At 37.8% G+C, this 14,301-nt stretch overlaps 2 protein-coding genes across 2 annotated transcripts; both read right to left on the bottom strand.

Annotated features, from left to right (window-relative positions):
• Positions 1-467: 467 nt before the first annotated feature.
• slc35a1 (solute carrier family 35 member A1) lies at positions 468-6,471 on the bottom strand. The gene is made up of 8 exons (XM_051408848.1): positions 6,258-6,471; positions 5,857-6,037; positions 4,329-4,488; positions 3,066-3,218; positions 2,833-2,899; positions 2,345-2,521; positions 2,121-2,255; positions 468-1,326 (listed from the first exon to the last, which is right to left on the bottom strand). Exons 1-8 carry the CDS (start codon positions 6,265-6,267, stop codon positions 1,193-1,195), a joined length of 1,017 nt encoding a protein of 338 aa, XP_051264808.1. The 5' UTR covers positions 6,268-6,471; the 3' UTR covers positions 468-1,192.
• A 2,222-nt stretch (positions 6,472-8,693) lies between these two features.
• LOC127368629 (protein yippee-like 5) lies at positions 8,694-11,808 on the bottom strand. Its single transcript, XM_051409620.1, has 3 exons — positions 11,612-11,808; positions 10,665-10,810; positions 8,694-9,797 (listed from the first exon to the last, which is right to left on the bottom strand). The coding sequence occupies exons 2-3, from the start codon at positions 10,803-10,805 to the stop codon at positions 9,576-9,578; spliced, it is 363 nt and encodes a 120-aa protein (XP_051265580.1). The 5' UTR covers positions 10,806-10,810; positions 11,612-11,808; the 3' UTR covers positions 8,694-9,575.
• Positions 11,809-14,301: the final 2,493 nt, after the last annotated feature.

Genomic DNA, 14,301 nt, shown 5'->3' with positions numbered 1-14,301 from the left:
CAGCTGAGTTTCACCTGAAGGCCTTTTTATGAGCAATAGACTGTAAAGTGATTAATGGAGTAACTGACTAAATGTTGATGCGTTTAAGCTCATGGATAAAATTTTTAAAAAGTGTTTGCTTTTTAGCTTACCCTTAATTCATATAAATGTGGTCAAATTAAGAGAATCACCTGTCAGTATAATGCTGTACAGGTACATAATAAACAGGCACCTGTACATGATATTGTTGTAAAAGACTAAAGCTGTAAGTCCAAGGCAGAAAATCAGCACCCTCACCAGCTGACGATCAATGTAGAAGAAACTTCTGCTTTTGTCTCGAGCTCACTGCTCAGAATCTATTAATATACAAATTTAGTTTATTTCTAATGTTTTCCTGCTGCTCAAACATCCAACTGTAGGAACAAGAAGAGGGACATATTTTTGTATAGACAATGAATTAATTGAAAGGTACGTTGGTGAGTAGTAACTCGCTTTTATCACTTCCATTCAGTTTTAATAAAAGCTTCAAAACAGAAGGTGACAGATGTGATACAAAAGATTACAAGACACTGGAGAGATTAAATTATAAACATGAGATTCTACATGCAATCGGTTGTCATCCTTCTTTCAAGTATGTTTTCCAAAATCAGAGCTATGTGGTACGGACATAAGACACTAACACTGCACAGTGTAAAACAGACTGAAAAGAAAATCTCCACGATGAGGAGTTGTGACATTTATATGCCGTTTATGGAGGCATCAAAATAAAAGTAAAGTCCTGTTACTACTTATCGCTCCAGCATTGCTGAAGATGAAAGACTTCACTGATTGCTTCAGATTATCTACAAACTTTAAGAGCAGCAACCTGTAAGAGCCGTTTAAAAAAAAAAAGTGTTCATATTAAATGAAAAACTGCTCAAATCTGGCGTCAAAAACATTGAGATGTTTTTTTTGTTTTTTTTTACAAATAATCTGTAAATTCATAGTCCTGTCACCAGTCCCATGTGGGTGGAAGAGGGCTGGATTAAACATTAAAGGGGAACAAAAGCTGTTTGTGATGAACCCGAACACGGAGTCAACTCAACTGATTGTTCATGTGGCTCCCTAATCCCCCTCCTAGTGCAGGAGCTCTTTTAGGGCCTTAGAAAAAGTTAGACCCCTACACAGACCTGGTCCACCAGCGAGGGAGATTCCTCTGCTGCAGGTCCGTGATTCACACAGTGATCAGTTTCTGTTTGGATTCGTTGTCTGTGTCTTCCCGGCTCAGTTTGGATGTGTCCAGCTTTGGAAGTCCGTATAGGTAGATGGAAACGCACACCAGGAGGGCTCCAGAGGCAAACGAGATTGCTGCACAAGAGGGACAGAAGAGCAAAATGAGACACTTTCATATTTAAAAAATAAAGACATTTGTAGAAGAAAACAATCTGTTTCTGAATATTCTTCATTCAGATTCATCAGTGGGAGAACAAATGATTTTACAGGTCCTGAAATTTCCTAAAAATTTCTTAGAAAAGAACTGATAGGGTTATAATAATTGTATCAGAAATAGAGACAAAGTTAAGTTTGTACGTGTGTATAAGCAGTTGTTGACGGACTTTTAAACCCATAAAAACATTCATATTGTTAAACTGTATGTTTCCCAGTGAGTGAGTGTTAAACTAGCAATTAACTGTAATTAATTTCCGTTTCCGTTTTCTCTATAAGTACCAAATTGCAGAAACATTAGTGCTGTATGTTCTAGTATTTCATTTAATCTCACAGCACTTGTTGCTGTTTGCACTTTAGAGCACGTCGAGTCAACCTGTAATGAGAATGTGCTTTATACATTTAGATACATAAAATTACCATGTTTTGCCTATTACCAATAACTTTCTGTAAACCTGTCCAGTTCTTTAAGATTTTTATAGTAATGTACAAGATAATGACTGTTTTCTGAAACTTTTTTTTCTGGTATCTCTCAAGCATAATGGCAGAAATAAGATTCAGATACGTGACTACTCTACTAAATGTTATGCAGCCGGTTTCTTTTATTATAAACGTGCAAACGTCCGAGTCATGAGCCACGAGCACAAAACACACACCCACACCTGAGCAAAAACCATAAACATCTATTTACAACGTGGTTATAAAAACTGACGTACTTATCTGCAGTCCAAACAAGAGGACAGACGCCACAGTTGAGAGAACAATGGCGGCCGCAGCGGAGAAGCCCTTCATGATGTTGTCCGTGTACTTCACCACCACCGACGTGTACAGACCACCGACACTGGCCAAGACTGGAAGTGCAAAAAGCAAAGTCAGCTTAAATACTATGAAGAAAAGTGAATTTAAAAATAGAAACATCATCAGGTTTACTCATACTTACAGACTACAAAGCACACCCAGGGTGTGTAACCGAAGAAGAAACCTTTCTCCAGGATCTTGTCGCCATCGTTCATGTAAACACCGATCAGGGTGACCACAATGCCGGACAAGTACATCTGGATGTTTCTCACCCACAGAGACGTGTCTGAGCTCTTTAACACCTTCTCAAAGTACACACCTTAATCAGAAAGTAGACACAAAATCTGTCAGATGCAAGTAAATATTCACAAATATTTTATGATGACTTTCGCAAATAATGTTTATAACTAGACGACAGATCTGACAGCAGAGGCAGATAGATAGATAGATCGATAGATCGATAGATAGATCAGTTGGTATCATGTTGAAGTTCACATTGTGTGTTTGTCTGGCTGGTGAAAGGTTTGGCACAGTGTTTATTGTTTTATTGTGTCTGGTAGCTTAATCAGTGATGGATAAAAAGGTGAAACCACTTCCAGGTTTTTCCAAAGAATCCTGTGTTAATTTCACCTGCAAATCCGGAGCACAAGACAGCGACAGCGATAGCCATGAACCCAACAAAAGGATTTTGCTCAATCTGAAAAAAGAAAAAGAAAAGAAAAGACATGAGCCACCAGACAAGATGGTGAAATACCACCTGCAGTCAGACAATAAAGAGCCAAATCCATGATAGTGTGAGGCAAAGGACAAAGATTGTGGCTCACTGAGTCACCATTTAAATTTTAACTTTGTGCCTCCCCCACCTGAACCTTCGTGGCCTCTGCGGGCCTCCACTGGACGAGTGTCACGCCCCCGCAGAGCATGAAGACAGAGAACCACTGCAGCCGGCTGAGAGAGCGGTTCAGCATGAAGACTGTACACAAGGCTGTGCATGGGATCTTCAGCTGATAGGTCACCTACACAGACAAACACAAGTTAGGTCTAATATCTATTGATTCTTTTTAAACATATTTATAGAGGGAAGGTGGACTCAGCACTCCTTTCCTGCTTCACACATACCGTAGATATTATGGGAACTACTGGGAATAACCACTGTTTACTACTATTAGACACTGGACAATTATCTGCTTTTCACCATGAACTTCACATATTGGAAGCGGTCAGTGTTCCTCTATTGAAGTTTAGTTTCCAAAATGTGTATATTGTTAGCTTTCAACCCTAAAACCAAAGTCGGCTGCAAGATTCAGCTTCTACAGCTAAACATCAAGTGGTCCACTAGTGCTGAAACAATAAGAAAAATAACAGAAACTTAGTATATAACTATATATGTTTAACTAAGCAAAAGAGTCAAACATTCACTGATTATAGCTTTTCAAATTTCAGGATTTGTTGCTTTTCTCTTGAGTTTTGGGAATGTTGTTGGACAAATCAGTACATTTAAAAGATGTCACCTTTGGATCTGTCTAAAAGACTTTTTTTTATTTTATTTTATTTTTTTTTTTACTATTTTTGGACATAAGTAAGTGATAAATAAATAAACAGATTAATCAGTACCAACAATAGCTGTGAGTTGCCACCTAGAGGAGAAAACACATCAAACCTCCATTGAAAAACCTCTGCTGTTGAGTTGTATTTGAATAGGCTTTTGTATATGTACCCTTTGTCAAATATGTATTCAAATCCCAGATACAACAACGACACGTATTTCACTCCAGGCGTCAGAAAATTAGATCAACATAATCTTATTAATCTGTCAACATGACATGATTTAGCAAAGGTACTGTGCTTTATCTGATATTGATCTCTCTTTCACAATAAAATCAACAGTCTACAAATAATAAAGAAAAACTACATAACAGTTAACTAGAGCTGCAAGAATCAGTCGATGGACAGAAAGTTAATCTGCAACTATTTTGATAATGGACTGATCATTAAAGTCATGTGAGTAATTTTATTGATAATAAAACTGTTTGTTCGAAGTTGCAGAACAGACTCAACAAGTTCACTAACTATCCACACCCAGTCATTGTATGGTCTTTAAACCAACCTATAAACACATTTCATACCTGATAAACTGCTGCATCGAGATTACTCAAGGCAAGAAAGGCCATGTTATTCTGAATTGCGTACACTACAGAGGGCACGCTCAGCTTCAGCAGTTCTTTGGGGCTGCACAACACATGCTCCACCAAGGTGTTCTTCAGTCTGGCGGGACTTCCTGTTTCTCTGAGAGAGGAGACACACAAACAGAACTGATGAGAAGAAGAAGAAGAAGAAGAAGAAGAAGAAGAAGGGTACTTGAGATCGGTAGTTCCAAGCTAATACCCCTTTCCTCAGCTCAACCAATCACGTTCCAAATGTGTTCACCGATTGTATCGTGGATCATTCATCGATGTTATAGAGTGGATATTATTTATATATTATTATATTATAATATATATCTTCATCATGCGCTTGCTCTGTCCGTGTTTTGGTTTGATAAACTTTGCGTTCGTTATTATGCTCGATGTTTCAACCATTTACCTTATTTTTAGAAGTATCCCTGCACGTACCTCTGCTTGGGTATCCCTGCTTTAGACGATTCACTTAAATAGACATTAACTCCACTTATGGACGTCGTTGATTTTCAAGTGAAGAAGACTAAAAACCTTTGTCCATGATCAGAGTAAAAACATCCATGTATACTTGGGCATATTGCCATTATTCTGACAGATATTACAATATGATTCACGATTAGTGGGAATGATCATTTTTGTATCACAATTTACATTTTCACAAAAACAACAACAACTATTAAAATCATGATAATTTGACATTTCTGTGTGAAACAAACATTTTTTTTTAAATCTGGAGAACAAGATTGAAGGCCAGGGCATCTCTTTAGAACTACAATACTTCATTATAGTGCGATTTTGTCACATATTTGACTTTTTGGGGGGATACTGTACTTGGCAACATTGTGATTTTCAACAATATTTTGGTTAATTGTTGATGTTAATTAACAGCCCTAATGTTTACCCCTGTAGTCAACAATGCAACAAACTAGCTGTGTACAGCATTTACTGTCAGTGTCAGAATATATTCACATCTAAATCTGTGAATTAAGGGTTTATTTCAACCAAACCGGAGTTGGTGATTGTTGGAAAAGTGGAAAGACTAACCAAGACAGTCATGGTGAGTTTTATTTAGTTAAAAGAAGAGTTTTAAACACAAAATGAATTCATCTACATCATCACACTATAATTGTTAACATAAGCGGTCAATTTTAAGACAAAGTTAAGACAGATCTGTAAAGGATATCTTTCATTAAACTATATAAAATATACGTATATCTTTAGTCGAATCTAGTATAGTTATAAACTAGATTTTAACATTTGATTCCTGGAGAGCCAATTAAAAACTGTATGATGCCTAAAAATACCTTTGAAGGTGTAACCTGGTATCCCTCCAAGGTTTGTGTGAGGAACACAAGAGGTTTGTACACAGTTGAGGTCACATCAAATCAAGTTTATTTACATAGCACATTTAAAAACAACCAAAGTAACCCCAATAAAAGACAATAAAAGACAATAGAAGACAATAGAAGACACTTACTTTGACAGCATCCCCAGGCTCAGTATGAGTTTAATGACCTCGGTGATGCACACTGCAGTGGTGGAGAAGTACAGCTCTCCTGATGAGATGGTCCTTGTGTATCTCAGTGCCACTGTGTATGCAGCCGCCACCAGGGTCATCACCGTCAGGCAGTACACCTTGAAGACCACACTCGCATTTTCTGACGACAGACCGACAACAATACCTCTTAACGTTGGCTGACGGCCATTAGCCTACATGCTGAACCTTCACTCAACAGTCACAACAAGTGTTATCACCGTAACTGACACATAACTGGAGCCCACAGCGGGTCCCTTTAACTCAGCCCCTTCCTCCAAACGTCGCTGTCGCTCCTCTAAGCTAACGTTAGCCCGTGGTGCTAGCTTGTATTCTGTACTCACCGCCGGCCATCGTTGCTCTGGTTGTCCGTCCGGGTGGCTAAAGAAGTGGCTTCTCCTGCTCGGGTTACATGGCAGACGTATCCCAGTGTGGATTAAGGAATGCTGTCCGACCAGTAACACATCACGACAGGAGTCTAGTGTAGATTCTCCCCGCTGCTGCCTGGCGACATCCACATCGTACTTCCTGCATTTCCCAGAACGCAACGCGAAAGTGTGACGCTGAAGTTCGGCTTCCGATTCGGCAGTTAAGGGTTGCTGAGCGACCGATTTGTTTTTTCTTTTTTTTTTTTGCTAATTTAGTGAAAACTTATTATTATACTTGTAAAAAAAAATCAAAAAATATGTTTTAAAGAGCCTCTGTCCTCTCTGGGGCAATCTAATTCAGATTTAACAAGTATAGCGGTAGTGCTTCTTTTTTGTCTAAATGTTTCCGGGGGAACAAGTAGAATACAGCGTTACAACGGTAAGAGCTTCGGTCGCTCAGCAACCGTAAATTAAATCTCCCCTTAAGTTTTCCCTTAACTGCCAACTTGGAAGCCAACTTCAGCGTCGTAATGTAAATCCCCTTCACGAAGGGTGTGTTCGTTTTCTACCTCGATATCCTGTCGGTTTGTTAAATATCTATTATGACGTTACACGGCAATATGTATTATTCTTCAATTCTTCCTCCTAAAAAAAAAGTTTGCTCCATCCGTCAGTGTAAGAAACAAACAACATTTATTAAATAGAATATTTTATATAGAATATAGTGATTATTAACATTAACACTGTGAAAATATAAATGTAGAAAATACTTTAAAAAATTAAAACAACAACAACATTCTTGGTGTTCCTCCAAAGTTCAATGGAGGATTGTACACAGTCAAATCAAATCCAAATCAGTTGTGCACATATGTAAAAACTAAAACCTGCTAAGAACAAATAAAAGCCACAGAGAACATGTACATCTTGAGTTTTGTCTTAAAATTGTTGATGGAGTTGCTTATTAATGAAGGCAGAAAACTATTCGAAAGATTTTGATTTGCCACCGCAAAGGCACAATCTCCCTTAAAAACAAATAAAAGAACCCTAAAATCCATCCTGTATTTGACAGGTGGCCAGTGCTGGGATGAAAGCACTGGTGCAATGCCGTCTCTTTTCCTGGCCCCAGTGTGAAGTGTCCTTGCAGTTTTTATGCACAAGCTGCAGACGAGACAAAGACGACTGGCCGAGACCCAAGTACAGAGAGTTGCAGTAATCAAATTTTAAGGAGATTAATGCAGTGGCAACAGTCTTCAAATCACTGAGAGAGAGGATGGATTTGACCTTTATTCCTCAGCTGAATAAAAGCAACCTTTCACCACAGAGTTGATCTGCTTGTGAAATGTTAATGCTGACACCTAGATTCCTTTCATAGGCATGAAGGTTTGAAGTCAACAGCCCCAGATGGCGAGCTGTATTCCCTGTGTGTGGGGGGTGGGCAAAAACAATTACCTGTTTTGTCATCATTCAAATGAAGGAACATTTTTTCCCACCCTGGAGGCATTTTAGGATGGGAAAAACTGAGTTTTGTCAGGTAGATCTGCTTATCATCAGTATAACAGTGAAAGGTGGCATTGTGCTTGTGCAATATGGAGCCTATGGGAGCATATAGAGCAAATAAAGTCGGCCCTAGAATGGAACCTTGAGGTACTCCACAAGTGATGGGGCAGTAGAGGAGGAGTGGCTGCCAATATTTACAGAGAAGGTCCTGTCTTGAATTTCCCTCGGGATAAATAAAGTATCTATCTATCTATCTATCTATCTATCTATCTATCTATCTATCTATCTATGTAAGTAGGAGGTAAACCACTTGAGGACAGTGCCATGGATGCCAACCTGGTCCCTGGTCTCACAGAATTAAAATGTCACAATCACCACAGTCCAAAGACAAAAGTAGGACATTTGAGGCTTTGATAAGGGCAGATTCTGTGCTGTGATGAGCCCTGAAACCTGACTGGAATTTCTCCATAATGTTATTATTATCTAAAGTAAGACAGAAGTTGAGAGTAAAACAAGTTTCTCCAGTATTGTGGACAGCAAGCTTGGAGATAAATTTATGTTTATTAACATTGTCTTTTATTTTTATGGTTAGTGTATGGCTAGCTATTGTAAGGATTTTATTGGATGTCATTTCTTTACCAATTTTATGTTTAACTGTGTTTAATTGTCAAGTACAAAATGGCAAGTATTCAGAGGCATAAAACATAATTTTTGTGTAGCTTAGGTAATCTCCAACATATATAAGCAAATGATACAAATACTGGTGAGCTTACTTAAACATGCACTGAAAAAATCAACTAATAAATAAAATAGTATATTCAAAGAAATTATATGTTGTGATAATTTAGGAAGTACACAATCTTCAAATCTGAATATAAAACAGACATATAAGAAAAAACATATTCAATGCATATGTATTGTTTGAATGTATTTATTTTCAACAAAAAACAAATGTTCTAAGTTTCATTCAAATAGTTTGTTAAATTCAATTAAAACATTTGAATAATTGTGAAACTGTTAATTAAGTGGCTTTAATCAACAGTACATGGAATCAAGATCATCACTGAAAAACCTGTTCTGATCAACTTTATCATCTTTCTGATAACATGAAATAAAGAGGGGATATCTGAACTCTTTCAGCATTAATAACACCAAGAATGTGATCAAGATGATAAACATGAACATTTCAGGGTTAAGATTCTGTTTACTTTGATAATGTTATTTATTTTTAGGGAATAATCTGTTACAACTATTATTAAAGACAAGTAACTTGATGCTTCTTTGAACTTCTGGCGTAGTGTCACATTAAACACTCGTCAGGAAAAAGGAATGTAGTGCAACACACTGCTTAGCGACTAAATCTCCTGTTAAGAGTCAGAATACCCCAGGGCTGTTATAATGGGTATTCAGACCTCTACATCTGTCTGAGCTTCCTGAAGGGCAGCAGGAGCGAATCCTCTCCCTCTGACAGCAGCCAAAATCCCACCACACCAACACTGTACGAACATCACAACCTGTTGGGCGCACATTGAAGCTGCGGGTGATGTTAAATGGGCAGAGAAACAATGGTATTATCACCCATCATAGAAGATATTCTTAGATGTTTAAAGTTATGGGAAACACGTCCATCACTTCTTGTTTAAAACTTCCCACAAAGACCCAGCTTGTGATATTATTTTTGGTGTAGCTCTACTCACAAATGGCACACTGTCCATGCAAGTCCATGCACTGCTGCTGGAGGAAAAGCTGTATTTTGAGCACAAGGTTGAGCATTGTAGCGTGGCAACAGAAGCGAACTCAGGAGTTGTCAGAGGGAACGTGCTCGAAGCCTTCGCTCTCCCTCACCAGCGCCCTCTCCAGGATGACGCGGCCCTCCTTGTAGCGCTGGCTTTCCTCGGTGGCGAACTCGTACATCCAGCCTAGCTTGCTGTTGCAGTTCTTGCAGCTGACGTCCCGCACCATGTGTCTTCCTGTCAGCATGACCCTGTCTTGCACCTCGCTGTGCTGCAGATTCACGACCTGGAGTAGAGGGCGGCAGTCAGATATCTGTCACCGTAACCGCCATCTTGTTTTCTAGAAGGTGTTTTTAGGTTTTTCAAGCACATTTTAGCACGTTTGAACACTTTTTTAAGAAAACATTTCAAATTCTGATATGTGTGGACGAGATGTAGTTGCAAATTATGTTCAGGGTGGCAGCTACAATTATTTTCCTAATGGGTTCTTGATTAATTGTTTAGTCTATGAAATGTCAAGGAATAGTGAAATAAAATGCATAAAAACTCAAACACCTACAGATATTAAATTTACCTTAAGATTTAAAACTGTGAAAAGCTTCAGATGCTTACATTTGAGAAGCTAGAACCATCAGATGTTCAGCATTTTGCTTGAAACAATTAATCAACTATTAAAATAGCTGAAGATAAAGTAGCCATACTAATTGTAGCAACTCTAATAACGTCCACAGTCATCAATAAATGCTTGTTGTATTGTTGAAATTAGGACTTATTTGTTCCAAATTTTTGTTCAAAACTATTTCCAAAGTTCATGTCAGTTCTTAAATCATATCAATCTTTATTGAGGACTATTTTGCTTGTTTGTGTTGGTCTAATGCTGCCACCTCCTGGATTTGGAAATACTTACAAGTAAATGTTTCTATCTATTAATGAGGAAATGTTCATCACGTGGAAGACATATAATTAGTTTAAAGTCAACTTTAGCTAGACTATCTGAGTGTTAACACAAAGAACTACAGTGGAAAGGACTACCTGACTCTGGGTGATCCTTTATCTTGTATTTTTAAATATTTTACCCAAGGTCCAATCAATTAAACTAACAAAGTGCAACATTATTGTGATGGTCCAGGTGAAGGGAGTGATGTGCAGGTACCTTGTTGAATAGGAAAGCTCGGCCGGTGGCTCCAGTGAAGCGCGTGGAGATGAGTTCGGCTCGGTTGGTCAGAATGGTGTCACAGTTGGCACAGGAGAAGAGGCGAGTCCCACCAATGTGATCCAAGAAGATCCGCCCCATTTTGTCTACCAATAATAATAATAAAAAAAAAAACATACAAATAAAAAAACAGCCTTGTTAGATGATGTAACACACATCTTGGTAGCGACTGTACAACCAGACATAGATAATATACATATACTTTCTTTAATATCCCTTATATTATATCATTTTGGGACATGTTGCAAATTAAATTATCTAATTTACTGGATTTGTCAAAGAAATTACAATCTGGTCCTTTTTCCAGTAACAAAATCTCAACTACAGACTGTGATACAAGATTGTATCCATATTGCCAACCTATTTTTTCCCTGACACCCAATTTCTAAAAGATGTAGTGATTCCTGATGAAAAAAAAAATGGTTGAGACTATGTCAATCTTTAAAAATCATGCTCAAAGTAATGTATTATTTTACTTTCTTTGTAATCATTATTGAAGGTTTTATTTGTATTTATCATTTACAAGGTATTTACAAAGATTATCTGTTCAGAAATGTATGTAGGGTATTAAATATCCAACTTTATTCCCTCTACAACACAAACTAATAGTACAGTTTAAGTACTTTTTACGACTTTCACACTCAAATGCAGAGATTTCTAGGACTCACTTGAATGCATCATTAGGGTCAATAACAAGGTTAAGCAAAAGACAAGAAAATACATTTTTAACTGTGGATTTAGCTTCCTATGATAAACTAGCAAGAGCTGTAAGCTTTATGTACTAAACAACAACACCACAATCTGCTCGATAGTCTGTCAGGAAACAATGTCAAAGGCATCCAGATCATCGCTAATAGGCCAAACAGCGGTTAGGCAAAATGTCTCACCTCGTAACGTCAGCAAGCGGAACAGCAGCTGGCAGAAGAAGATAATATTATTCACGTCGGAGTGTCTTAATTCTCCTGTTTTTGTCTTCAATCTCGGGTGATTAAACAGATCCCCGTTTCCTCACGGTGGAGTTTGACAACAACAATAACAGAGGAGAGCAGTTACCATGGCGGCTGTTCTATCCACGCTGGCGTCAATGACAACGACGACTTCCGCGCAAAAACACTTCAAAATAAAACAAATGTATTCTGACAAGGCCATTTTAAATTAACATCCGAATGCTTGTGATCATAATAGTAACGGCGATCATCTCAAAATAGTATTAGAGTCTGTACTTGAAGATTAGAGTACGCAGCTCCGTGCTTGTAACGCGTTTTTTTTTCAATTACAAAGTCTACGCTTTTATTTTGTAAGCCGGGTTTCCCCTGTGTTTTCCGTGTATCTCTGTTAGCTTAATGCGGCTCTAGAGAGGCAGCAGAGCTCACTTGTACCAGTGACAGTACTTCAACACACAGCAAGAAGTTGTCAGTCCTTTGGCTACTTCTATATATGTATATAACTAACTGTATAAATGTATTTATTTTATTTAATTGCCTCTGGTAGGCACTGTACGCCTGTTTCTACCCACAGGCCATCACTCTGACCAACAGTTAACTGCCTTGTACAATGAAACCATTTATTACTTATTTTCCATTGCTAAAAATTCAGTTTCTTTTCGAAAACGTAAAACATAAATTCTATTCTAATACATCTATCTATGCTGTGCATACTGTATGTACATGTATTTGAAAAGTGTCCTGAGATAACTTCTGTTATGAATTGGCGCTATACAAATAAAATTGAATTGAAAAAATTGAATGTATCGACGGTAGGCGCTGCCATATCCCATGTACATAAAGATACCTGCATGTAAAATATTTATTTCAGCATCCTTTGCACTCTGCACCATTGCACTACTGTCTACTGTCTACAAATGTTTGTATGTATAGCTGTACGTATAAGTCTATGTCTTTTTTGTTGAACTTGTTCTGTTTATTTATGCTGTTAGTCTGTGTTTGAGTCAAATTCCTTGTATGTGCACATGTACCTGGCCAATAAAAGTGATTCTGATTATATGAATTTGATGATCTTTTCCTGTGTGTGTAGCATGAAGGAACTACAAACTTTCATTTTGTTATATTTAATAATGAAATATCCTTGATTCTTTGATTTCCTTGATTCATCTTTTAAAAAATGATAGTTTGATAAAACCTATACTCCCCAGCTGTTTAAGTTAAGTTTAAGTGACACTATATTCTTTTTTACATCTTTGTTGGAACCAGTGGGCTTGGGGCTCAGGGCCTTGATGGTGTACCAGATGGTATCCTTTAAGATCAGTTCATGGTTTATTAAATGTGGAATATTAGTTGGTTTTCAATTCATTTAATATTGTGGAAAAACACATCACAGCCACGGTGACGCCTCCAGATCCAACAGCCTATCGAGAAGCAGGGAAAGAAAGCAGCAGAAAGTGCACGTATTGTGTGCTTGTATCAAATATTATAGACCAATTTAGCATTGATCAAGGCTATCACAGGCCCATGACATCAATATACAACCAAGTACTTATCATCATGTACTATAAAAATCCTACAATCAAGTCACAGATTAACTTTACAGCTGTAAGATTAACAAAATCAATGTGATTTACCTGGTGATTTATCGCAAAACATTTTAATCCAAACTCACATACTCCTAGCTCACTTTATCCTCCCATGGCATTTCATATGTCTTCACCAGATTGTTCAAAACCCTCAAAGCCTCCCACCTTAAGTTACGTGACAGTGAGCCAAAGGCATTAGCAATGTCCCAGAATACCACATAAAAATCTCTCTCTCCTCCCGACTGCATCTGGTGCCAAATCATCGTTGGTGCGCTCTGAGCAGCCAGAAAAGCAACGATCAGTAAAATCCATCTGGTGGTCTATTGCTCCAGTTGGTGGGATATGAAGGCCTATCCTCCTTCACCCTTTCCTCGTTGTTTCTTCTGTTCCCTCCTTTGATACTTCACTTTAATATTCAGAAACTAAAAAGGCTCCTCAATGCAACTGTTTCTTTAATTCTTCTTTTTTTTCAGAAGACTCCATTCGCTCCTCGAAGCTGCCAGTTTATTCTTCACATTTCAAAGTTTTCACTGTCTTTCTGATTATGTAATTGAGTAGCTATCTTAAGACAAGTTTGTACACGACAAGTAACAACTGCTTCTTTTTTTTAAGTCTCAGATTTATTTCAAAAGCCTCTCATTCACTCCTCCCAGCAGCCATTTTACTCCAGGGGCCCTCATTTATCAAACTATCTATCTGGAAACTTGTGACAATATTCGTAGGGGGAAACGATCTTTGCCACTACCACATAGACCAAGTGTTCTTAAAAAAAGAATGCACCATACATAAATGATTCATCATGATCAACACACAAAACATGTCTCAGAAGCTGCATACTCTCTGTTTTTGTACTGAAGTTCTTGGATCTACACCAACTTCAGAGACTTCTAGTTTTAAGCATTTTTAAATTGGTCTAACTCTAACTGAGCACTTTTCCATAATCCTTCCAGCTACAGGAGTTTGTGTCTGTGTCTCAGGCTTTTAATTAAGTACGAGTCTTGTTTGTGGTCAGATATTTTAAAGCTCTTTTAATTACATCCGGTCTGA

This window comes from Dicentrarchus labrax, unplaced genomic scaffold, assembly GCF_905237075.1.
Source record: "Dicentrarchus labrax unplaced genomic scaffold, dlabrax2021, whole genome shotgun sequence".
NCBI classification, from domain to species: Eukaryota; Metazoa; Chordata; class Actinopteri; family Moronidae; genus Dicentrarchus; species Dicentrarchus labrax.
This window is presented reverse-complemented; position numbering and strand designations above follow the sequence as displayed.

What these genes read in the sequence shown, in the direction of transcription:
- slc35a1 (XM_051408848.1), bottom strand. An exon ending in CAGAGGCCACGAAGGTTCAG is followed by an intron (nt 2,900 to 3,065) that starts GTGGGGGAGGCA and finishes TTCTTTTTTCAG; the next exon opens with ATTGAGCAAAATCCTTTTGT. An exon ending in CTTGTGCTCCGGATTTGCAG is followed by an intron (nt 2,522 to 2,832) that starts GTGAAATTAACA and finishes TTTCTGATTAAG; the next exon opens with GTGTGTACTTTGAGAAGGTG.
- LOC127368629 (XM_051409620.1), bottom strand. Translation starts at nt 10,805, where the DNA reads ATGGGGCGGATCTTCTTGGATCACATTGGTGGGACTCGCCTCTTCTCC. An exon ending in GAGCTTTCCTATTCAACAAG is followed by an intron (nt 9,798 to 10,664) that starts GTACCTGCACAT and finishes CCTCTACTCCAG; the next exon opens with GTCGTGAATCTGCAGCACAG.